At 44.0% G+C, this 25,443-nt stretch overlaps 2 protein-coding genes across 15 annotated transcripts in view; one reads left to right on the forward strand and one right to left on the reverse strand.

The window, feature by feature from the left end:
* PPIP5K1 (diphosphoinositol pentakisphosphate kinase 1) overlaps positions 1 to 25,443 on the reverse strand; it is a 47,304-nt gene that overhangs the window by 18,496 nt on the left and 3,365 nt on the right. For 2 of the 14 annotated variants that reach the window (XM_036254825.1, XM_036254817.1), the window contains exons 2-29: positions 24,369 to 24,465; positions 23,913 to 24,090; positions 23,272 to 23,467; positions 22,755 to 22,845; positions 22,446 to 22,531; positions 21,665 to 21,819; positions 21,449 to 21,550; positions 19,916 to 20,077; positions 19,678 to 19,799; positions 18,615 to 18,716; positions 18,282 to 18,368; positions 18,089 to 18,164; positions 17,815 to 17,924; positions 17,646 to 17,728; positions 17,346 to 17,477; positions 17,055 to 17,176; positions 16,576 to 16,758; positions 13,375 to 13,516; positions 12,973 to 13,196; positions 12,536 to 12,663; positions 12,206 to 12,320; positions 11,817 to 11,924; positions 11,076 to 11,192; positions 10,756 to 10,920; positions 8,525 to 8,674; positions 7,801 to 7,891; positions 4,293 to 4,418; positions 3,525 to 3,587 (exon numbers count right to left, since the gene is read on the reverse strand). In XM_036254825.1, coding sequence (XP_036110718.1) covers positions 3,525 to 3,587; positions 4,293 to 4,418; positions 7,801 to 7,891; positions 8,525 to 8,674; positions 10,756 to 10,920; positions 11,076 to 11,192; positions 11,817 to 11,924; positions 12,206 to 12,320; positions 12,536 to 12,663; positions 12,973 to 13,196; positions 13,375 to 13,516; positions 16,576 to 16,758; positions 17,055 to 17,176; positions 17,346 to 17,477; positions 17,646 to 17,728; positions 17,815 to 17,924; positions 18,089 to 18,164; positions 18,282 to 18,368; positions 18,615 to 18,716; positions 19,678 to 19,799; positions 19,916 to 20,077; positions 21,449 to 21,550; positions 21,665 to 21,819; positions 22,446 to 22,531; positions 22,755 to 22,845; positions 23,272 to 23,467; positions 23,913 to 24,062 — 3,388 coding nt within the window. In that variant the 5' untranslated portion in view covers positions 24,063 to 24,090; positions 24,369 to 24,465. Of the gene's footprint in view, positions 1 to 3,524; positions 3,588 to 4,292; positions 4,419 to 7,800; positions 7,892 to 8,524; positions 8,675 to 10,755; positions 10,921 to 11,075; positions 11,193 to 11,816; positions 11,925 to 12,205; positions 12,321 to 12,535; positions 12,664 to 12,972; positions 13,197 to 13,374; positions 13,517 to 16,575; positions 16,759 to 17,054; positions 17,177 to 17,345; positions 17,478 to 17,645; positions 17,729 to 17,814; positions 17,925 to 18,088; positions 18,165 to 18,281; positions 18,369 to 18,614; positions 18,717 to 19,677; positions 19,800 to 19,915; positions 20,119 to 21,448; positions 21,551 to 21,664; positions 21,820 to 22,445; positions 22,532 to 22,754; positions 22,846 to 23,271; positions 23,468 to 23,912; positions 24,091 to 24,368; positions 24,466 to 25,443 lie in introns of all 14 variants that reach the window. The other 12 variants (XM_036254832.1, XM_036254870.1, XM_036254839.1 and 9 more) reach the window with 11 other exon arrangements.
* Positions 6 to 2,151, forward strand: LOC118640163 (small nuclear ribonucleoprotein E-like). The gene is made up of 2 exons (XM_036277030.1): positions 6 to 30; positions 1,865 to 2,151. Exons 1-2 carry the CDS (start codon positions 6 to 8, stop codon positions 2,149 to 2,151), a joined length of 312 nt encoding a protein of 103 aa, XP_036132923.1.

The following is a 25,443-nucleotide window of genomic DNA, read 5'->3' on the forward strand; positions in this document are numbered from 1 at the left end:
ACATGATGACAGGATGTTGGTACAGAGAAGGTAGGATCAAGGTAGCTGAGGATGACTGCTCAGAACTCCCAGACCAGAACTTGTCTTATAGGGTATCCCCATAAGACTATGGTTTCCAGAGACCTTAGTTTGAATGTCAGGAGAGGTTTCAGATCTACGTAAACACCACTTGTACCAATGGTCAGACAGTTGTGTGGGTCCCTAGGAAATAATGGTCTTGGCAAATCCAGTGGGCACACTCTGACATTCTGGATAAGACTGAGCCACACTCTCTTTTCCATTATATTTACTTCAGTGAGTTCAGTGTGCAGTTTAGTAGAGGGCCAAATTTGTATACTTGATGTAGTCAGGATGTGACTAAAGCTTACGAGGAAGAGGCAATGATAGGTTCAGAGATATTCTCCCATCAAAGCAAGGAGACAGCACTGCCTTGCCTCCTTTCTAAAATTGAGTCTAGTTTTCCAGCTGCTATTTCAAAGCCAGACATCATGGCAAGGAGTTGGTGATGATGGGGCAGCAGGCTAGCACACTGTTGTGACTAATAAACAAGCAATTGCAGGCAGCACACCTACTCTGTAATTTCTGGGTCAGTCAAGCAAGATTTGGCCACAAGGTAGGGCCCTCATATTGTCCTGAGGGCCCTCATATTGTCCTGAGGGCCATATTAAATCTAGATAATTGTTAGTAAGAAACATAATAGGTCCAAAGTTCTCCTATTGCCAACAGGTAGATCCCAGATTCTGGTTCTCAAGCACTATAGCTTCCAAGCTCAATTAAAAGAAGAACAAAGGCCAGAAGACCCCTGAGAAACTGTGCAGGGTATTGGAAGAGATCTTGAATTTGCTCTCCTGCACTATACCTGAATTTTCCAGGTTTTTTTTTTTTTTTATCCTCACCCAAGGACATTTTTGCATTTTTTTTTGTTCAGACAGAGCGGGAGGGAGAGAGAGGAAGAGAGAGAGAGAGAAACATCGATGTGAAGGGACACATCGAGTGGTTGCCACCTGCACGACCAACCAGGGCCGGGGACAAACTGCAACCGAGGTACGTGCCCTTAGCAGGAACCGAACCCGGGTCTCTCTGTACCACAGGCCGATGCTCTAACCGCTGAGCCAAACCGGCCAGGGCTGAATTTTCCAGGTCTTTGTTCCTCTCCTCCTTTTGGTAGAATTAATTCTTCTTTTCTTCAACTGATGAGGCTGCTAACCAAGGCTTCAGGAAATCAGAGATATAGGTTTGAGGATCTGCTTTATGAATTTGGATCTTTTCTCCTAGAGCCTAAGAACTAGGAGATCTATAATTTAGCTCTGATTTCAGGGGCCCAAGTTCTGTGTACTATATTCTGTACCCTAAGTAACATGACTTTTAAGTCCAAGTCCCCAGGCTTTGGGGTTGGGTTTGGTGCATGAGGTTCTACTCTGGAGATGACTGTGGCACCTGAAGGCCAGAAGAGTTTGAAGCAAAATGTGAAGGTACAGCCATGCCACTCTGAATGGAGAGCTCCTGTGACAGGCACAAATGGGGGCTGGGGTGGGGATATAAACTGAACAAGTATAAGCCAGTCAAGCTAGGGAGATTTCAGCAGCGCCTAGTGGAGATGTAATGTTCGACAAGGCTAAAATCTAGCAGCTGCCACTGGCTGAAGAACAGAGGATCAGCACCTGGAGATTTTTCCAGTCAGAAAGCCAGGCTAATTTTACCTTCCTCAGAGAATCTTAGCTCTTGAACAGAAGAAAACCACATATAACAAAACTAGCTTAATCTTGAAGACAAGAGACAATGCCCAGAGGAACTAAAGATATAAAGGATAGATTCCAGAAGTAGCTTTCTGAGGTAGTGCACAGCTTAGTGTGATCTTTAATAGCTTCCACCGTGGTGTACCGTGGCCGTGGCCAAAAAGTGAAGAAAGTGAAGGTGCAGCCCATCAACCTCATCTTCAGATACTTGCAAAATAGATCTAGGATTCAGGCGTGGCTTTATGAGCAAGTGAATATGCAGATAGAGGGCTGTATCATTGGTTTTGATGAGTATATGAACCTCGTATTAGATGATGCAGAAGAGATTAATTCTAAAACAAAGTCAAGAAAACGACTAAGTCAAATCGTGTTAAAAGGAGATAATATTACTCTGCTACAAAATATCTCCAACTAGAAATGACTAATAAAGTGAGAGATTGTTGGGAAGCAATACAGTTTGTGTTTTTTAGGTATCCTTTGTTGGGAGTATATTTCTTAAACATTTATTCATATTGCTTTCATTACCCTTACGTTATTACCAGATGACAATAAATGCTGTCGAATTGTTTTTATTAAAACACTTATATTTCTCTGTCTGGTGTGGCTCAGTTGGTAGGAGCATTGGCCAGTACACCAAAAGGTGGTGGGTTCGATTACCAATCAAGGCACATACCCAGGTTGCAGGCTCCATCCCGGTAGGGGCGTATGCAGAAGGCAACCGATCAATGTCTCTCTCTCACATCGATGCTTCTCTTTCTCTCTCTTACTCTGTCTAAAATCAATAATAAAAAAAAGAGAGAAAGGATAAAACAGGGAGTAAGCTCTGGGGTTCCCCTGCCACACCCTACAAAGAGATCACAGCCCTTCAGCTTTTGGTCTACCACCTTAGTGTGGGCAATCCCAGTTCTTCATTATTCTTGAAATATTATTCATTCCTAGGCTCCCCTAGAATCCCAGTAGACATCTTAACTCTTCACTTCAAGCTTCTTTGAGACTGCAGTGCCATAGGGAGACTGGGGCTACATGGAAACCACATGAAAAAACTCGAGGTACAGTTATTTTTCCTTTACCTACTACCTCCTACTCCTTTCTTTCTCTCTTTTATCCCAGATCAATCTGGGCTACTGTTTTCTAAGTCCAATCCCTAGGTTAGTAGTAACATAAAGCATATGTCAGGAGCACAAGAACCACACCAAGTACACATAATGGTAGGATATAGGAATATGGAGATGGGAAACTATATACTCAAGACCAATGTCCTTATGGGTAGGCTTGGGAGCTGGGAAATGCAGCATTACTCCTGAGGGAAACAAACTAGTGATCCTTTAGAACAAAAGAGTTGGAGAAAAAAACAGGAAGATCAAAATTACATAAGCTGAGTTGGGGGCGAGGGAGAGGGTAAGGATAATATAGGAAATACTATTCTCTTTCTAAGATGAGGACCATTATCATGTTTGTACAAAGCCCAGCAGTCATGTGATGGGAAAGAGAGAGGTTTAATTAATGTTTTGGTGATGATGCTGAAAAAAGTGACATAATGGTGATGATGGTGACCATGGAAGTAAGACCCTGAGTTGCCGCAGGCATAGGGCAGCCAGGCTGCAGCCAAGGCTAAGGTTTGTCACACAAAGGATATATCCCAAGAGGGACATTTAGTGAATGTTTCACTCAGAGACAGCAGGGTGTCAACACAGTGGAAGGAGAGGCAAAGTCAGTGTCAGAACTCAGAGGTTGTGTCTGGAGGTGACATGGTGAGGATGAATGACGCTGAGTCAGAAGCAAACGTACCGTTAGTCGGATGCTTTGCAAACGACACAGAAAATCGTTTTACGGCCGGGACAAACAAGAACTCTGGGGAGAAAAGACATCATGGGGATTATACCCACACCTGTCCCCACCCTCTGTTCTGGAATTTGCCAGCAACATACTCTGTTCTTTACAGTTAGTATATGACATGCTCCCTCCCCCACCCTTAGATTACTGACTACCATATTTCAATTTTTCCTTTGGTATAATCTCTTCTTAGGACTCCACATGTCATCTCCACCACAGTACATCCCCACAAACAAACCTAATTTCACCACCACATCGTCTTTCTCATCATTTAGAAAATCTTTGTAGAAACTTTCATCCCTTCCCCCAATCTCGTTCCATATCATCTTTCCTGCCTTGGCTAAGCAACTTCCTCATTCCTGATTTCCCAGATTTTAATCAAGGCTCCACTGCATTCTCCCTGACCATGGATCATCCTTCTTGGTCCTTACCCCAATAGACCAGAAGCCAGGAAAGAATACAAAGGTGGAGTAAATTGATGTAGCAGGGCTGTATGTGAGAGATTATGAAGGGATAAGCATAAATAAGTAATACTTGTATGGTGAGAGGGAGTGCAAATGGAGGTGGATGGGGTCTTGGTTCCTTCTTCCCTCTATAACTGATGAAGAAAACTTGTTATGAGGCCAGTATCAGTGCCATCTTAAGCATGAATAGTTCTTGAACTGTGTCCTTGCTGGAGGACAAACAAAGAAAAGAGTTGCTCCCCCAAACCCACCCACATACCATCTCGATGCTTCAGACTGGCAGGTGGTAGCTTTTTGCCATGGCTGCGGGCGTAGTCCTGAAGATTCGGGGCGCTGGAGGAGCCACCCAGCACTGTGGTGCTGAACAGCCCTGTGCACTGTGAGCCTGCAAGGCCGGGAGTGCATTAGTAGCCACGCAAAGCTGCTATTACCACACAGAAGTACACACAATGTCACATGACAACATCAAGATGCACACACAGCCATTCAGAGCCGCCATCATGTGACTACTACACAAAGCCACAAACAGCTTTCACTACTTTCATAACTATACTGAGGAAGCAAAGTGAGGATTCTCCTGAAGATCTACATGGCAGATACAAGGGACCACTACAAAGGTAGGGTTAGTGATATTAGGGGACTCAAAGCAACTGAAAGAGATAGACTATGCTTTGCACATGGCTCTCAGAAATGCTAAATGAATAGGCAATCCCTCTAGATATCCCTAGATTTGATTCAGTGTTCCTTACCCTGGATATAGGATTTGAAGAATCCAGATATCTAGTTCCTTATAGGTTTAAAAGGAAAGAACTTTCATTGAAACTAGAGACTAAGTTTTGAGCACTCTGCTTAAATCCCAAATTCTCATAAATTCTAATTTCTCCTAAGTGTTTCATCCGGCATTCCTTCCCTTTTATCTCCCTTTAGGCCTTTTTACCTTTCCCAAGAAAGAAAGTATGAGACTCACTGAATTTTTAAAGCTGAAAGGAACTAAAATGTTTTCCAGCTTAACCTTCTCATTTTAGAGATGAAGACACTGAGATTCAAAAGGGATCTCATTTGCTCTAGGTTACACAGTTAGGAGCTAAGCTGGACTAGAATTCAGGTCTCTTGATTTTGAGGGTCAACTGTGTTCAATTAGGGAAAAAAAAAAAACAGCTATTTTTTTCATCAAGAAGAAAGAGGTTGTTTCTGAAGTGAAGATGGACACAAATTGAAAGGCATGTGAAGAGTCAGGTGGTTATATGTAGAGCATGCCTACTATGTGCTGAGCACCCAACTAAGAAAGAGGACCTAGTGAGCAGGAAACAAACAAACAAAAAAAAGACGTTTTTTCCCCTGCTCTCAAAAGTTTGTCTTTTAAGCCTTATGTTCAAAGTTAGACATCTACACATATAAGTTCAAAGAAATTGAAGAGAAATCTATTGCCAATCAAAGGAGTAAATAAAACTTGAAAAATCTCTGAAACAAATAAATCAAGCCAGTCATTGTCCCAAATATCTGATCAAGAATAGGGATGGGATTCATAGTCCCCTCTCCTACTATAACCCACGAAGACAGAGTGGGAAGGAAGAGACAAGACTGACACCTGAGTTTGTGGGATTTGCCCCTCTACTTCCAAACTTCCAAATCCATCTTAGACAACACCCTGGGTTTGGCTTGGGAACTTAATTAACATTCATAGGAGAGATGAATAAAATAAAGAGGAGGTCAGTTTCTTTTGATCCCACCAAGAAGGGGCCATAGAAAGTGGGGGGGGGGGGGGGGAGTTAGACGGGAGGGACAGTCAGGCAAAAAAAAAAAAAAACAACAAAAAAGAAGGGGCCATAGTTTCAAGGCTCCCAGTATTATTTCAGGGTCACCACAGAAATTAAGAAAGCTCAGATGGCTAATAATCTCCACCCTGGAATTCAGGACTGCTCTTCTATACAGTAACTTCTCCTACCTTTCATGCTCAAACAGACTCTAGAATGGGTTTTCAGAGAATAACAGGGTTGTTAAATACGTCTGTTTTTCTTCAGAAAAGCTGAAACTAACTGGCTCTGTCCCAGAGCACACCAAACTTTTTTACTTCCTCCACTAAATAATTTTCTGGTGCAGTCCTGCCAATCCTGCCCTGCCCAGTCCTTGAATCATCTCAGAGGGTAGTTTCTACTTTACCAACACCATTTGTCAACTACCATGTTGATAACCTCTGCCTTGTTCTTGACAGCATTCTCACTTAACTGGGCCAGACACATCTATCCTCTTTTCCAGCCTACCTGAAACCTATTCTTTATAGGGACTTCTGGGATGAGAAGTTCACATGACAGATCTATACATTTGTCTTTTCTTTTTCATGCCCCAAACCATCTACCTCATTTCAGGGATCAAGAAGGCAACTTACTCCCATAAAATTAGCCCGGAAGCCCTGGCCAGTGATGCTCAGTGGTTAGAGTGTTGGCCCACACACTGAAGGGTTGTGGGTTTGATTCCCGGTCAAGGGCATGTACCTGGGTTGCAGGTTTGATCCCTGGCCCAGGTTGGGGCACATTCAGGAGTCAACCAGTCAATGTGTCTTTCTCACATCAATGTCTCTCTCTCTCTCTCTCTCTCTCTCTCTCTCTCTCTCTCATTCAGGAGTCAACCAGTCAATGTGTCTTTCTCACATCAATGTCTCTCTCTCTCTCTCTCTCTCTCTCTCTCTCTCTCCCCCTCCCTTTCCCTTCTACCCTCCCTCCCTCCCTCCCTCCCTCCCTCCCTCCTTCCCTTCCTTCCCTCTCTTTAAAAATCAATGGGAAGAATATCGTCAGGTGAGAATTAACAACAACAACAAAAATTAGCCTGAAAAGTTACCAAAATATTTCTCCCTCTGCTGGTCCAAATGTTATTATGGGGCCAAGAAATTGGCTGTCAAAAACAAAGGTAACAGAAAAATCAAAGGAGCTAAATGGAGAGAATAATAGAATAAGATACAAAGAGCCAGAGGACCAAGTCCAGACCCCACACAATTATCTCTAACTGCCATTTTTAGTTACTGGTTCACAAGGTAATATGTTCAAAGATAGCCCCTCCCAAGGACCACTCCCCGCTCCCAAAGAATACTATACCCTCTGAGGCTTGGTCCTTCCTGCAGCCTGTGTTCTTAGAAAAGGTTGAATGATGTTCTCCACCCCTCTCCAGGAATCAAAAACATCAAGAGACATTCCCTCAAAGTCCCAAGAGAAGCCTCTGTCACTATACCAGTCTCAGATTTGTCCCTCAATTTTCAGGAAGAAAGGGGGAAAAAAAATTATAGGATTAGGAGAGGATGAAGGAGAGGGCATGGAGGTAGTAGGGGCCAGAGCAGGGATATAATAAACATAGATCTCAGAGGAAGACATGGCACAAATTCTCCAAATGAGAAATATGACACTTATACAGGTCACGAGTACCTCTATTTATAGCTCTGTCTCTGATAGCTCTGAAGATTCAGAGTCTCCATGGCCCCTTAAGGTCTGGGCTAGACTGGAAGGACAGATAAGGAATGAGAGGAGAAGCCAGAAAAATGCCCTTCAGCCAGAGATATGGGGGTTGGTATAGAAAAACCAGATGACAAACACCTTCCTGTAATGGAAACAGTCATCTGAGATCAAAGTTCAACCTAAATATGACTTCTTCAAATCCATCCTCCCTAACCCCACCAGACAATTCAACTGACTGGATGACCCCAATCCCTACAAGAAAACTCTGGAGAATAGACAGACACTCCTTCCCAATAACAGGTAAGAGACGCTGGAAAACCATACCTAGGCCACTCTGCTTCATCTCTGTCGGTGGCCGTGAAGATGAAAAGAGCCGGTAGCCACCAGGCCTGGAGGATGAAGTCTCAGAAAGCACCTGGGAAAAAAGGATTCTATGTTACCATTTGCCACTTCAACTCAGTAGTCTAAATAAAACCCAGCTCCTAAATTCCTGCCCCTACAAAGCCAAGCAATGTCAAAAGTTTGGAAGAACCAAAGGATTTTTAAGGGAGAAGAAGAAGAAAGGAAAGAAGCAGTGCAGTTTGCAGAGGAAAAGGAAACTGTCCAGAGAATACTGCTACACTAGAAGGCATGTCTATTTCCAAGATGCCTGTGCCCCTAGCCCTCCCATCCCAAATCTGAGAAATCATTGTTTGACTATTTTCAGTTCTCGGCAGAGCAGGGTTCCTTAATCTTACCTATCCCTCCGCAGGACTCAGAAAGCCAATCACAATAGCTTAGCACAATAAGAAGTAAAGTCTAGTCACCCTCTCTTCTTTCCATGGGACAGCCCTGGCTATGGAAACCATATTCGGTTTCTTATCTGAACCAAGAAGCCCTCCCCTCCATACCTAGAGACAGGAAACAGATTTCTAAAAAGCCCACAAGGGTCCAATCATACAATCCCGAACATACATACACCCACCCCACCCCCAACAGTGTTCTGAGTCCCTAAATCCCAAAAGGCAAAGACAGAGGCAGACAAGGAAGATGAAGTAGGGAGGAACACCTGTGTGCAGGACGCCAAGTGAGTGGTGGACACAGCCCGGGGCTGTAGGCCGATGGCTAGGGAAGGCCGGGGGAGGTCTCCTGACCTCCTGCGGCGCCGTCCCCGCAAGGGGATCAGGTCCAGGTTCCCCGTGCACTGCATGTTCATGACCTGAAATCAGACCGGGTGGAAAGCCGGTCACGGCTCCTTTAACCCCCAGGCTCCCGAAAGCCCCAGTGCCCATTGGGAAGACCTAACTATATGGCTGGAGAAAATGATCGTCTAGGGCACAGCTGCTATAAAGGTCACAGATTTTGTATTCTAAAACAGTCCAAAAACATGAGATGACATGAGGAAAAGAAGGGATGGGGAAAGGGTTGTAGTTAATAGCAATAATATAGAACAAAGAGAGGACATATTAATATTAAAAGGCTGTGTGACCAAGGAGCAGACAGAAGATTGTCTTGCAAATCTAAGGAACACATCTTGGGCAACCATCATCCTGGATGAGCTATGGTATAAGCAGCAATAATAATTGAAAGGAAGAAATTAGGCCTGAAAGAAGGAAGTCAATCTCATCAAGTCTGAGAGATTATACACAGAGAGCTCTGCCTTTCCTATGTCTCTCAACTGCTTAAACCAGAAGAAAAGAGGGGTCAAGCACAACAGTGCCAGAGAGACTGGCAGACCATGTGAATGGGAAGACATTTAGATGTGGAGGAGCAGTTTACTGATGGAAGATTATATCATTCTATCCACTTGATCTAGTCACGTGAGCCTGAAGGGTAGTAGTATACTGTGGATACCAAGTTAACTTACTTAGAAAGAAAATGACGCATACCCCACCTAAAGAAACTGAGTATTCACAACTTCAAATCCACCTTAAAATCATCAGGAAGAAAAGGATGAGTCCAGAACAGAGACTAGTTCTTCTCAAGTTCCTCCAAAATCTTAACTGTAAATCTCTTGCTGAACCTATGTAAGTTAGTTATAGATTCTTCTTAGCTTTCCTAAAATGCAAAGACCAATTCTTTTAAGAAGAGCTGGCACAGAGCCAGGAGAACAGATTCATCTATCAAAATAGGACTCAAATCAGAAAGTCAGAGTCCCTGAGACTGGGATAAATCATGGGGTAAAAAAGAGTGCCATTGGGCCAAAATGACTATGTCTGTTCTTTCCATAAAAAACAGACCAAAACCCCAGAACAGTTAGCTGGATATATGTGAGATTAACAACAGTTCCTTCCTCTAGGTTAGAGAACTAGAATCAGGATTAGGGACAAACTCCAAGAAGAGCAGAACAAAGGCCCATGGCCATAAACCTGCTCATTAGAACAAAGGGAACACAGACTTTCAGACTTGATTCCCTTTCTAGGGTGAGAGTATAGATAACCCTAAAGGGATTAATTTAAAGTGCCACATATTTGCTCCTGTATGAGCTATAATTTTTACCCAAGCCAACAAATAGATGGAGAAGGCCTAGCCTTTCATGTATTTATCTATTTATTTATTTATTTATTTTTATCCTCACCCAAGGACATTTTTCCATTTTTGTTCAGATAGAGTGGGAGGGGGAGAGAGAGGCAGAAACATCGATGTGAAAGGGACACATCGAGTGGCCACTTCCCGCACAACCCCAGCTGGGGCCAGGGACAAACTGCAGCTGAGGTACATGCCCTTAGCAGGAACTGATCCCAGGTCTCTCTGGACCACAGGTCGACGCTCTAACCGCTGAGCCAAACCGGCCAGGGCAGGCCTAGCCTTTTATATAATTGTATTGTTATTAGAGTAACTAGTGTTTACTGAGCATCTATATAGTGGATATTACTTTCACTTTATAAATAATAAAAAAAAAATGAGGCTTGGAGAAGTTAAATGTCCAAGGTCACACAGCTTCTAAGTATAAGACTGGGATTTTAGCCCAGAGTTCATGCTGTTTCTACTATATTTCCTTTTAAAGAACTGTCTTTTCAAATTCATCCAGAGTCCTCCTCCTCAAGCTCATCTCTTAAAATCCTTATTTCTCAAGCACGTCTCCCTGGCATCTCTTTAATCTTAGAAGTAGCAACCAGTTTAAAGGAACATTATTAGGAAACCACCTTTGAAAAAGAGATTAAGTAAAACATATCCAACAGGGGCAGGAGGACTCTACTTAAGATCCCAAGAATCACCTCCCAAGGGGATTCAGAAGATTCACAGTTATTGTCCTGTGAGCATGTCCACCACTTCTTTCTCCCAAGCCCCTCCCATTACCTCCATGGAGCCGGCTTTTCGGTTACGAATGAGGGGTGATCTCCTTGGGAGGCCAAGACCCTCAAAGGGCTGGGGCGAAGTCTGCAATGCCCGGTCTGGCTCATCTGATGCCTTCTTTGGGCACAGGTTCTCCATGCTGCCTTGGTCGGTTTTTATCTCCTCATTCTATGCAATGAGAGGTACAGATAGGAGAGTTGTTAATAGCTTCCAGCCTCCTGATCTCAGATTTCCCAACCCTTTTACCTCTCTGTATTGTTTCCAAGTTTCCCACCACTAGGTTCCTAAATCCTCTAGTCCCAAATCCCAGCACCTGGACCTACCTCAGAAGAGGCTGGACGGAATCCATAGCCAGCTGGGGCACTGCCTTCTTCCTCAACACCTTTCACTCCAGGACTGAAGTGCAGCTCCACATGGAATCGCTCCTCCGATAAGGGATCCTATGGGGCATCACCAGATGAAGGGGCAGTTGGAGGAACTGGATATGGTGGTGGAAGACCAGGCAGGGACAACAGAGAGGAACTCAAGAGAATATATCCTCCCAGGCCTAAGGTGTCAATGTCATACTCCACTCTGGGGATGGTTTATTATAGCTCTCCTTTAACTATAGTCCACTGTCCTCATCCTCTCACTTACACTGAGATTCACCACTTGGCAGGACTTTCCAACTTCCACTTCTATGACTCTCCCTATCCATCTTCCATAATAATTCAGCTTTACTACAGTACATATAGCAGAATATTTCAAGATATCTTTGTGCAGCCAGATGAAAAAGGTATATGTGTAACAATTTTTGAGAGAAAAAGAATCATTATAACATGTCCCAAATTCCATACCCTCCCTAACGCCAGAGCTATGTTCTGTGGTATCTCTCCGGCTCAACACCATCCCAAAACCCCTGTTCTGATCCACTAAGAACCTCCTAGATGCTCTGTGTCATGCTGTGCCTAGGTGCCACACCTAGATGGATTCTACAAATTCCAAGGATAAAAATATGTTTTCCCAAGAGGAGATGGAGGAGAAAAAAAGGGGCCTGTCCTCATCCCACTCTGTTAGCTCCTCACCTGTGTGTTGTCCTCATAGAGCATGATGACAATCTGAGTCATGTAGTTGAGCTCTGAGATGGCACTAAGGTAAGCCAAAGCTCGCTGCCATTGTGCATCCTGAGTCTCCTACCAAACACAAGAAGAGGTAAGGGAATGGGCAGGGGGACAAGGAAAACAGAGAAAACTTGCAGAGAAAGAAAGAAAGAAAGAAAGAAAGAAAGAAAGAAAGAAAGAAAGAAAGAAAGAAAGAGAGAGAGAGAGAGAGAGAGAGAGAGAGAGAGAAAGAAAGAAAGAAAGAAAGAAAGAAAGAAAGAAAGAAAGAAAGAAAGAAAGAAAGAAAGAAAGAAAGAAAGAAAGAAAGAAGAGAAAAGATGTTCATAGGCTGAAGGAAGAAGAAAGATCCTTACATCAAGAAGTCCACCATAACGGAAGACACTGAGTAGGGAGTGGACATGGCTTTCACTGGTGAAATAGAGACGTGTTCTAACGTGGCGGCCTGGGGAGAGCACTCCTCGGGAATACCTGAGGTAATAGCTAAGTCACTCACGACATCAAATAATCCTCTTCCCACCCCTCCACAAACTTCCTCCTCCAACCTCAAAGACTTCTCTCCTTTCCATCCCAGGATTCCTTCCTTCTATGCTTGGTTCCCCAAACTGTCCCAATATGGATTTCCCCCAAGGGCTCCCCTGACATGCCCCTCCCTCCATCCAGCACCCCTCCCAGCCCTCCCTCACAGGGGATGCAGCTTGTTGACAGACTCATCCTCGTGGGTTCTCTGCAGGTCAAGAAGTATCTTCCGCAACAGAGGAAGACAGAAGCCCACAGCAATTTCCAGTTTCTCCTCCCGACTGATCCCGTACTCCTAGGGTCCACAGGCCAGGGATAAGTACCTTAATGAATCCTGTCTTCCTCTTGCGTCATACTCTCAGGCTCAAGATCATGCTTGTCTTCACCTCAGAGCTAGGGCTTCCTTCATATCCACCACATTCCCCCTCTCCAGGTTTTTCCTCAGTTAGTCTCTTGTACTTACTCAGAGCCTGAGAATTGTAGCAACTCAACTTCTCTTAAGTTTCCTTTCCCTGATTCCCATACCATCCCTCCTTTCTGCCTTTTCTCTCCTTCCTTACCCAGTGCCCCTATCCCCAGGCTAGATCCCTTCTATGAGACACACCTGGGGAATGACCACATCAGCCAATGCCTTAGAGAGACGTAGCAACTCTGTTGTGCCTTGAAGTCCCAGACTCGCATTGTGCTGCACATCATACTTGACACAGTCATAGATGTCAGGGATCTTACTGATATCATAGCGCCCACTCTTCTGTCGAAAGTCACGCTCCAGCTTGTTCCAACGCTGTAGCATTAGCTCTAGTGTCTCACTGTGGTAGAGTTGCAGGTCTGGAAGGAAGAGGGACAGTCAGAAAAGCCAGGACTTTACCTCTAACAAATGATCCTAATGAATCTAAAGTGGAACCAGAGAGATGAGGATGTCTTGTCATTTAGGAGAAGACACAGAAGTGTCTGAGGAACACATCCATACGTGAAAACTTGAAAGGAGGATAGTATTCATACCCACCTAAAGACTTGGGGTCCTGCATTCGTTTCTGGATCTGATGAGTGAGGTTTTCAATCAGGGCAAATACCTGATCACAGACCTTTACAGGATTCTGGATGACAGCCATGGAGTTGAGTATAGAAGTGCTTCCAGTGGGAGCCAGCTGAGGGGAATAGAGAGATGGAAAGCAAGAGAGGCTCAGTGCCAATTGCCCAGATTCCTGTGAGCTTATTACAGAGACTACCTACAAATATGATCTGTTTGTTGGCTCACTCCAATGGGTACTCTTAAACTACTAAGCATACCAGCTGTTCTAGGACCTTCAGATGAGGGAACTGTTCTAGCACACAGTCATTTAAGAAGGGTTGATCTTAAAAGTCTTGGAGTCCAGAGGAAATGAAAATAGACTTAGGTTCTTTTTTTGGAAGTTCTAAAAAACACATGGAGCCCTGGCCGGTTTGGTTCAGAGGTTAGAGAGTCGGCCTGTGGTCCAGAGAGACCCGGGTTCGGTTCCTGCTAAAGGCACATACATTGGTTGCATTTTGTCCCTGGCCCTGGTTGGGTCGTGCAGGTGGCAGCCTGTCCCTTTCACATCAATGTTTCACTCTCTCTACCCACTCTATCTGAACAAAAAATGTAAAAATGTCCTCGGGTGAGGATAAACAACAACAAAAAAAACCACATGGAAAATGCTGGGAAATAAAGATGAAACCCAAATCCCTCAAAATCTTCACAGAATGTTTTCATGAGTGGGTAATGAAGATAACATTATCTGCCCTGGCTGTATGGCTAAGCGGTTAGAGTGTCAGCTTATGGACCAAAGAGTCACAGGTTCAATTCCCAGTCAAGGGTATGTACCTCAGTTGTGGGTTCAATCCCCAGCCCTGGTCAGGATCATGCAGGAGGCCATCAATAGATATGTCTCTCTCATATCAATGTTTCTCTCTCTCTCTCCCTCCTTCCCTCCCACTTTATCTAAAAATCAATGGAAAAATATCCTTGGGTGAGGATTTTTAAAAAAGATAACATTATCTTATTCCTCTAAACAAGATGACAGCTTGAACACAGAGTAGAGGTGCTGCCTCAGAACTAGGTTCCAACTCAAGCTTTTAGGACAGTAACAGTCAATGAAGAATGAGGAGAAGAGAAGAGGATTGTGGGTGGATTGCACACATTCTGCTTAGGTCTCTATAAGTTCCATTCTTGCTAGCAAAAGGAAGAAAGGGAGGTAGGTTTTTTTTTGGATTTGACATTGAGCAGTGGATTGGCAAATGAGGGAGCAAGGTCCTGTCCTTATCAAGTCCTGCTCAGAGAAGATCACAGAAAAAAAACATTCTCTAGACAATGTGCTCAGCTATTTGGCACATTTAAGAATCTATAAAAAATGGTTACACAACAGTGTAAATGTACTTAATGCCACTGAATTGTATACTTAAAAGTGGTACTACAATTTTAAGAAATAAATAACCTGGCCATTGTGGCTCAGTGGCTGAGCAATGACGCATGCACCAAGAGGTCATTAGTTTGATTCCCACTCAGGACACATGCCCAGGTTGTGGACCCAATCCCCAGTGGGGGGCATGGAGAAGGTGGCCAATTGATGTTCTCTTTCATCAATGTTTCTATCTCTCTCTCCCTTTCCCTTCCTTTCTCTCTAAAATAAATAAAGAAAAAAAATGCGAAAGGCCTGTTTCTTTTTTTAAAAAAAGAAAGAGGGAATTTTTTTAGCCCTGGTCGGTTTGGCTCAATGATTACAGAGTCGGCCCGCGGACCAGCGAGTCCCAGGTTCGGTTTCCGCTAAGGGCACATACCTCGGTTGCAGTTTGTCCGCAGCCCCGGTTGGGGTGGACTGGGTAGCAACCATTCGATGTGTCTCTCTCACATCAATGTTTCTCTCTCTCTTCCTCTCTCTCTCCCTCCCGTTCTATCTAAAGATAAATGCAAAAATGTCCTCGGGTGAGGATTTAAAAAAAAAAAGAATTAAAAAATAATAATAATCTATCAGAAATGAAGACCTGTCAGTGGTAGGATGGTAGAAATCATTGGCTAGCATATGATCCCCAGTCAAAAGTGGCCTGAATATACAGCACATTGTGTAATGGCATCCACTGTGATTAATATTGTGAGGCAATATACTGTAGTGGCTAATAGCCTGGGCTCTCAGGATAGACTCCTTGGGTTATACTAGCTGGGTGATCTAGGAAAGGATGCTTAGATTCTTCTGATCCTAGGTTTCCTTGTCTGTAAAATAGGGAAAAAGTAGTACAGGTCCACAGTTCTTATGGTGGATTAAAGATGACCATTAATTCTTTACCACCTTCCCCTTCCCTTGCATCTAGGCTGGCCCTGTGACTGCCTGACCAATAAAAAATAACAAAGTTATGTTGGGCTAATTCTGGGCCTACACTTTTAAAAAGTTTGGAAGCTTCTGCTTTGGGGGAGTCCTAAGTTACCACTTTTTTTTTCCCTAAGTTACCACTTAAGAAGTCTGGCTACCATGCTAGAGAAACCATATGCAGAAAACATGGGCAGAGGAGAGGCCCTGAGACTACAAGGAGAGTGTGAAAAGAGAAAGAGCCCAGCTATTCCAGCATCCTAGTCGAGCCTCCAGATGGTTCCATTTCCAACACCTGGAAAACATCTGGGAAATTTTCAGAGAGACCCCACACAAGATAAGTTGAGCCTAGAACTGTCAGTAAGACAATAAACCGTGGTTGTTTTAAGTTACTGAGTTTTGGGATAGTGTTTTATGCAGCAATTGATAATTAAAACATTCTTTCATTTAAAATCCTTGGGACTAAATGTGTTTGGACTTGAGAATTTTTCAGACTTTAGGAAGTTAATACAGTGCATATGCTATGTGTTATATAATACCCCCAGCAGGGCCTAGGGCATAATCAAACACACTTATATTTATGCAGCAAAATATATCACTATTTACACTAAATGGGATAAACAGAGATTCAAAATATTTATGTAATATTTTGCTGCTAAATGAATCTTGGTGTCAAACCTATAAAAATCCTTTTGATTTCTGAACTAGTGGATAAAAGAGTGTGAACCCATACTTATCTCAAAGAGTAAGGATTAAATAAGATAATGTATGGAAAGTACATAAAACAATAGCTGGCACATGGTAAGTACCATTATTGATCACTATTATTTAGAATTCCAGAAATTTGAGATCAGGGATATGTTGGGCAGAAAGATAGAGAGCCTGACCTGATCATAATCCTCAGGGCCAAAGGGTGCATCCCGTTGCAAAATATGGTGAAGTTGAGCCTTCACCCGGTGCTGGCAGCTGCTCAAGGATTCGCCGTCGCTGTCCAAGAGCCCATTCATGTTGGCACTCTTCACCATTTGTACCAAAATGGGTGTCAGCTCCCCTTCTAGAGCCAAAAGACCCTGGAGGGGAAGCACAAAGTCTATTAGTTTTCCTTTCAGTCTAGGATAGTCCCCTGAAGCCTAGATGGTCTGAGAGATCAAATGAGAGCTGGCTAGGAGAACTGGGGTATAGGTCAAGGGGCCTATCCTCACTAATTATTCTCAGTTCATTCTCAGTAGTATAGAATGGGGTCAGAAACAAGAAGAAACTTCTCTGAGCCGGCACATAAACACCCTAAAATTTCCCAACTAGCTCTCCAATCTCTCTCTTCTCTATCTAAAGGAATCTGGGACTGTGGGAGAACTGTAGGGTGTACCTTGGCAAAGGCAGCAGCAGTCATCTGGACACGGCCCTCATCAGAGGCATAAATCTTAAGATCATGGCGGAAAGTGCTATGAAGACGAAGCAGCCCACAGCCAGGGAAGCCAGCATAGTCACCTAGGGACAAAGGGAAGGACCAGGAACGCATACTACAAATATTCACATGGAAGAAAGAATGCTATTGCCCCTTTAATTTCCCTATTGCCTCAGTCCCTTAATTTCCCCAACTTATCCTCTAATTATTCTAACCCAGCCTTGCTAGGTGTTTACTCCCCCAAACACTCACCCTGTCCTCCAGGGTACATGCAGCGAAAAGCTCGCCCCAGCTCCTCAGCTTGAACACGGCCAGCAGGAGTCAGTTCTCCACCCCACTTCAGTACTAGCAAGAGCGATGGGGCCAGAGCCTCCTGCTGTGGATCTGCAGGAATAAAGGGCAATGAATAAGCCTAGATCTGAGGAAAATACTGGGGGCATCTAAATGTTAGGCCTTTTGAGGAGCCAAGAAAGGTAATCTGTGGTAGATGTCAGCTAAGGGTTCAAGAATAAAAGATCTGAGTGATAATGGGAAGGGGATATTATATCTTACCTTGCCCCTCATTAGAACCTTTTACTCCATGAGGGTAGTAAGTCAACTGCACCTTCCGGTTGATGCCTGAGAAATGACCATACCTGTAGGATAAACTCATAGTTGAGTTTCTATCCCAGTCCCCAGTTCTCACTGTTAATAGGCTCCCTTTCCCCATTCCCTTTCTCACATCTCCAACACAGATTTCAGTTGCTCTAGTTTTCCAGTCTTCTCCTCGATTTCACCACCTGGTTCTTTCTCCAGTTCAGCCAATAGCAGCCTTGTGATGTCCAGCACCTCCTGGAGGAAACAGGGTATCCATGCAGAAGGCAAAGTTCTGGCCAGTGATCCTTTCATCCTGGTCTCTCATGGAGGCCATCAATCCCATACCTTCTATCATTTTTTCCCCATACCATCTATCTTTCTCATAGCACTGATCCTCCAAGCCAGATTCACCATCTTACCTGTAGCTGCTCAGGCCGCTTTAGTTTTAATTTCCCTGTCTTGTAGCCACCATGTTTATCAAACAGACTGAAAAACCTGAATAAATAAGGCAAAACTTCAGTATGGGGTGAGACGGTCAAAGCTTTTAAGAGCTGCCTCTTCCCCATTTCCCTCACAAAAATCTATTTGTCTAAATTAGGGCACTCTTCCTACCTTGGGTGTGTCACTTCCATCTTCATCTTCTGCTTGGGGGTACGATCCCCATGACGAATAATTGCAATGACACAACGAAGTTCCATCCTAAGATAGGGAACTTTTCAGAGCTTCTCTCCCATCCCACCCCACACCACCTACCATCATTTATCCAACTTGACATGTCAAAGAATAGAGGAAAATTATATGAAATTAGGAATATAGGTAAGATTAAGAAATTTGCCTAGAAGAGACCCAGGTTCCACTAGCCAGAGTACACAGGGACAGGAGGTAACAACTGGTCTGACTTAGGTGCCTTAAGCAGGTTATGACAGATTTTTTACTTTTGCTCACATAGTGCCAGATGTGGTAGGGACAATAGGAATGTCCTCGGCCTCTGTGGGGATGGACCATGGTATTTGGAACTGTGGGGCGAGTTCCCGCATTATGGTGTTCCTAGAAGGCGAAACATGAAGAAGCTGTGTGAAAATGAATGAACCAGAACTACGCATATGAATGAAGCTCACAAAAACTATCACACTGTAGAAGAACACACTGATATAAAAACATGCAAAAAAGACACCCCCATATTTGCAGTAAAAATATTAATAAATGTTAGAGATTAACAAACAAAATACCTCTGGGTGGGAAGGAAGGGGATATAATTAGTGAGGAATCTAGAGGGGCTTCAACTATATTTTTTTTTATCCTCACCCGAGGACATTTTTTTTTGCATTTATCTTCAGATAAAGCGGGAGGGAGAGAGAGAAACATCGATGTGAGAGAGACACATCAACTGGTTGCCACCCACATGACCCCAACCGGGGCGGGGACAAACCACAACTGAGGTGCAGTCAGTACTCGTTCATTGCGGTTAATCAGTTCCAGATTCTACTGCGATAAATGAATTTCTGTGAAGTAGGATTCTTTATTTACTATACAATTGTATGTGCCCTTAGTGGGAACCAAACCCAGGTCTTTCTGGTCCATAGGCCAACGCTCTAACTGCTGAGCCAAACTGGCCAGGGCTTCAACTATATTCTTAATATTTGATTTCTTAAGCTCAATGGTGAATACATGGGTACTCACCATATTCATCATTTCTTATACATTTTTTAATGTTTTAAATATTACATGATGAGTTTTTTTTTAAGTTGCAAAATAGTATTACAGTATGATCACATTTAATACAATAAATATAATTTGTTTATACATCAGAAAAACACATACTATTACATCTAAGACTGTTAACAGTAATTACCTCTGGATAGTGCAGTGTTGGGAAGGCAAGAGGGCTGAGGAGCCCTTTCTCTATTTTCCTTTTAAACCATTTTTACAACATTTAAATTAAAGTAAAAGCTTTCTAATTCTCTTCTCTAAGCCCATTCTTTCCAGCCCAAACCACTGTGTCCCTTACCCCAGAATCTTGGCACAGTCATCATAATATTTCATCGAATTCTTAACAAAACTGAAGCCATTGACGTCACACACAAAGGAATGACCATTGGCACGAAGAAGGTCAAAGCCACAAACTGTTTGCTGTAGGGCAAAGAGGCAAGATGAGAACAAGAGAGCCATTCTTTATTCCCAGACCCTTGCTCCTATCTATCTCCCTCATTACACAGCACCCCTCACCCCCATGGGCCGTCCTCTACCTTAAAAGCTACACAGACTTTCCTGGCCACCAGCTTTTCCATGGCGGTCAGCATGACTGGATATCGAATCTCTTTCCCTTCACTGTCTCGTTCGACCTTCCCATCCAAAGCTGGAGATTTTCTGGCTTCAGCATGGGCATAATCCGGCCCCACTGTATATACCTGCAGGTACACAGCATCACTGAGTATTCTCATAGCTCACCCTGCATATGAAAAGACAATATGAGCACTAGGTCTGTAGACTAGTTTCAGAGTAAAAAAAAACAAAAGAAAAATATACCCTGAGTATTAAGAACAAAGAGACTGACATTTTTCTTACTGACCCCTACTAAAGTATCATTATGAAAGTTTCTCCTAGGGACTCCAGCGCTATCATCTAGTCCTTATTAAGAAATAACTTGCCTCCTGGCCAGTGTGGCTCAATGGTTGAGCGTCAACCCATGCACCAAGAGGTCGCCAGTTCAATTACCGGTCAGGGCACATGCCCAAGTTGTGGGCCTGATGCCCAGTTGAGGGCATGTAGGAGGTGGCCAATCGATGTTCTCTCTCATTGATGTTTCTATCTTTCCCTCTCTCTTCCTCTCTCTCTAAAATCAATGAAGAAAAAAAAAAGAAATAACTTGCCACCCTGTCCAGTTTGGCTCAGCAGTTAGGGTGTTGGCACTCAGACCAAAGAGTCTTGGGTTCAATTCCCAATCAAGGGCATGTACCTGGGTTGCAGGTTCAATCCCTGGTTGGGGTCATGCGGGAGACAACCAATCGATATGTCTCTCTCACACCGATGTTTCTCTCTCACTCTCTCTCTCACCCTTCCTCTCTCCTTCCCTCCCACTCTACTTAAAGAAACCAATGGGAAAATGTCCTCGGATGAGGATTAAAAAAAAAAAGAGCCTGGCCGGTGTGGCTCAGTGATTAAGCATCGACCCATGCACCAAGAGGTCACCAGTTCGATTCCCGGTCAGGGATCATGCCCAGGTTGTGGGCCAAATCCCCAGTGAGGGGCATGCAGGAGGCGTCCAACTGATGTTCTCTCTCATGGATATTTCTATTTCTCTCTCCCTCTACCTTCCTCTCTCTCTAAAATAAATAAAGGAAAAAAGAAATAACTTACCAATATTAGACCATCTTCCATGTCACCCTTGCCCTTGCTATGATAGTAACAATGTAAATACCTACAATATTTACTTCTCCTGCTTGTTATCTTCACCTGAATATGAAAGTCACTCACATTCATCTTTTATTTTCTATGACCCCCTCCACATGCTTCCATTTGTTCTCCAAGCCCCCATTCCACCTAGACATTTTTTTTTTTGAGAGAGAGAGAGATAGAAACATTGATGTGAAAGAGAAACATCGATCGCTGCCTCCCCCTTGTCCCCTACTGGGGATAGAGCCCAAAACCTGGGCATGTGCCCTGACTGAAAACTGAACCAGGACCTCTTAGTCCATGGGATGGCACTCAATCCACTGAGCCACACTGGCTGGGCCCACCTAGACACTTATAACCTCTTAAATCCCTGTATCCACCATAACCTTGACATCTGTGCCATCTGTTGGCATAAACTCCTCATAGATGTATGATCCTGTCTTTCGGACGCTGCTCTCAGGAGAGTAAACGCTGCTTCGGCTGCCAATCTTTGAAAGGAAAAGGAAGAAAAAAATAATGTTGCCTCTACTTTGTCCCCAGATCCTCCAGCTTCCCTCCCACAACCTCATTCTTGTCCTTCAACTGCTCTGACTCCCCCACACCTTACGAAAGAGGCGCTGGCTTCCTCCTCCAGCTGAGCTGGGGTAGTAGATGTAAACATTGTGGTCCTCTGCACTCACTGGCTTCTCCACAAAAGGCTTGGGAAAGACAGCTCCGTTTACCTCTACCTGGTCTTCACCTTCTATCAGATTGCACTCTGAAAAGTAGGTATGCGGTCATTCCTAGGGCCTAGGATTGTAGAATACTTCTAACTCCTTTTTCTTCAAGTTTTCATCTCCATAACCCTCAAATTTCTATTACCATATCTTAGTAATAAATATGGTAATATCTATATAAAATATAATATACAGATATAGATATAATTATAGGTATAGATATAATAATATCTATATAAGAGGTCCAAGGCTGAGTTCAAAGACCCATGGCTCTGTCCTGACTGGTGTGGGTCAGTGGTTAGAGCATCAGCCCAAGCACCAGAGGGTCTCAGGTTAGATTTTGGTCAAGGGCACATACCGGGATTGCAGGTTCATTCCCTGGATCTGGTCAGGGTGCATGTGGGAGGTAACCAATCAATGTGTCTCTCTCACATGGATGTTTCTCTTTCTCTCTTTCCCCCTTCCACTCTCTAAAAATCAATGGAAAAAATATCCTCCAGTGAAGATTAACAAAACAAAAAAAGACCCATGGTTCTAACTCTACCCATAATCTGATAACCAAAGCCGCATTTAATAGGTGGTACATAGGAGACGTCTAGAGGATAGAGAACTGGGCTAAGTCATAGAAAGCAAGGCAGGGCAGGACTGGACAAGAACAAGTACTCACCCTCAGGTCGGGCAGGATCACGGTTGAGCACAGCATATCGAGGCAGATCAATACCCTCCTCCTGCAGGATCCGGTACACTTCCCTCCTGTCACCCCCAGAATAAATGAGCTGGGAGAGGTGGGGATGGCTACAATGGGGAAGGGCTAGGGATTTCATGTGCTCAAGAACTGGGATACCAGGGTGCAGAACTCAAGAGGGTATGGTACAAAATTTAGCATGTTTGTTTGACTCTGCCCCTCCCAGAGTAGGTTCTCTAAACAGGCATGATCTCAGGGCCACCCATCCCACCAGTCAACAGAAAGCTATACCTATCCTGGATGTAATACTGCATAGCCAGGTCATTGATAAGAAAGGGGTTTCGAAGCTTGGAGTAAGCAACAGCTTTGTCCAGAGGAAAGCCTGGGATGGAGAAAGGAAATAGAGACCAAAGAAATAAAGCAAAAGAGACAGAGTGAGAAAACAGCAAGAGAAATAGACATATTAAAGCTTTTAGTTGCCATTGAGCTCCTCTACCCATCCATCCCATCCCTTATCCTTCTGTCCAACTCCCCAAATCTAGAATGTCCATCAGGAAAAAGTAAAAAGAAATATTTTAGGGTCCTTCCTGATACCAAATCCTGTCAGAGATCCTAAGAGCCTTAGAGCTGTCCTGAGGTTCAAATATGGGCTCTGTACTCCCCGCAGCAACTCCCCTAAGATATAGGAACAGCAAACCCCTTTGTACAGCTCCCTAGAATGTCAGGAAGAACAGAAGGCCTCTTTACTATCTGACAGTGAAGACATTCCCAACACCATTCCTTCCCATTTTCCTTCACAAACCCTGACCTTTGGAGTGGAAAGAAATGAGGCAGTGGCAAGAAGGCCAGTTTTCCACAGGTTCATTGAGGATCACATCTTCTCCCAGGATAATAACAGTCAGGTAGTCAAATCTGCAGAGTCGCTCTAGGATTTGGGTCATTGGCTTGGACTTGGATTTCTTGGTCATGGCACAGATGCCGACAATGATCTGAGGTTCAGGAGGCTACAGGGAGAAGTGGTATCAGGAACTCAGGAACTTCCCACCTGGACCATCCCTATCAGGGATCACTGTCTCATCTCCTTAAGAAACAGTTTCTTGCTAGGACTTTGGGCCTATGGAGTAAAAGCTGTCTCCTAAGTTAGTTCTAGATTGGGGTGTCTGTAGGGATTCCTACTGCCTGCAGAACAGGAGCCTTTCCATAGTAGGAAATGTGTATTCAGGCAGAAGAGCCAGCAAAACAATAATCATGAGACAATAGGGTAGGGGCTTCAAAGGGAGGCAATCCAACCAGTCTCCACTCCTCCTCCCCTTAATCAGGATAGGGCCTGTTTATGACAGGGAGTCCATGCATTTGGAAAGAATAGTAAGGTGTCCCCATCCAAATGGAATCTCAATTTGTTACAACAGGGGTCCCAATACCAAGTTACTTCATTTTCTCTAGTCTTACCACGTCATCCTCCTCATCCTCAAGGAGCTCGCTGTCACTCTCTTCTGTCCTCATACCTATTCGATGACGCGTGCCCAGCCCCTCATCTCCAGCTCCAAGGAAGAAGTGGGCTGTGGCACTGGTGCTCTCACTGGCCGGCAATGACCACATCCCCACCGGAGCACCCGCTCATCCCGCTCTGTAGTGGAGGATAGGTATCCCATTAGCTCAGAATCCAAGCCCCACAACAGTAGGTGGGGTGGGGGATGGGGAATGAGGAAATAAGAAGGAAGAACAAGGAAACGAGGGGAAACACACAAAGCTATGGTAATAAGTATAAACAGGAAGGAAAGCATGTGGGCTATGACTTTAAATGACTAGAGATCCATAAGAGAAAAGCAACGTCTCCCTTTTCCTCCCGGCTCACCCCACCTCTAACTGTGAGATTGATAAGAGGATCAGTAGATTAACCCTTACAGTGCTGGCATGTTCCTGATTCTGCCAGCAGGAGACACCTGTTAACTCCAGTAGCAAATGGGAAAGGCAGTTCCTCATGGAAGGTTACTGTCGATTCCTATTAGAAAAGGTTGAAGTAACATTTCAAACTTGGGATTCATTCCAAAATGTTTCTAGCCCTTCTCTCCACCTCCCCACAGTAGTGTTGAACTCAGTGATTTAATTCAAGGGCAGAGGAATGAGAGCGATCAGCTGCCTTTGCCCTTAGCCCCCATCTTCAGTCCTACCAGGGATTTATTAACAAAACAAAACAAAACAAAACAAAACACACATTTATTAAAGGCACCTTATGTTCTTAGCATTATCAGAACATTAAAATTCTCTATTCTGCCCCTCCAGTGTGGCTCAGTTGGTTGGGAGATGTCCCATGCACCAGGAGGTTGCCAGTTAGATTCCTGGTCAGGGCACATGCCCAGGTTTCAGGCTCGACCCCAGCAGGGAGCGTGCATGAGGCAGCTCATCAGTGTTTCTATCTCTCCCTCTCCCTCCCTCTCTCTGAAATCAATAAAAACATATTTTAAAAAATAAAATAAAAAATTCTCAATTCCCCTGTCTCTCCTTCATCTGCTTCATCTTCTTCACCTTAAAAGATAGATGCCCAGGTTCAGAAAATCTGTTCAAGGAAATAGGTCTGATGCTGGTTGTGAGGCTGAGGATACAAACACCCACACAACAGCCTCCAACCCATTCTCAAATTGAAATTTCAATTTTCACTCTACCACATCTGGTACTACAGATCCAAGGCTGATCTAGGCCAAGGTCCCGCACATTAGAAGCTACATTGGGGGGGGGGGGTATCCTCCCTACAGCCATAATCAGTGAGAATATCTTAAAACTTAAACTTGAGTCAGAACAACCTGGCAGTTCTACTTCTGCATACATATACCTGGAGTAGTGGTGCTTAACCAATTGTGAATAAGCTGTGCAGAGGACATATGCAGAAGACATTTTTGGTTGTCACATCTGGGGAGGTAGTATTTGGCAGGGATGCTGCTAAATATATATATTTTTATTACTATTGACTTTAGAAAGAAAG

Source organism: Molossus molossus, unplaced genomic scaffold, assembly GCF_014108415.1.
Source record: "Molossus molossus isolate mMolMol1 unplaced genomic scaffold, mMolMol1.p scaffold_m16_p_1, whole genome shotgun sequence".
NCBI classification, from domain to species: domain Eukaryota; kingdom Metazoa; phylum Chordata; class Mammalia; order Chiroptera; family Molossidae; genus Molossus; species Molossus molossus.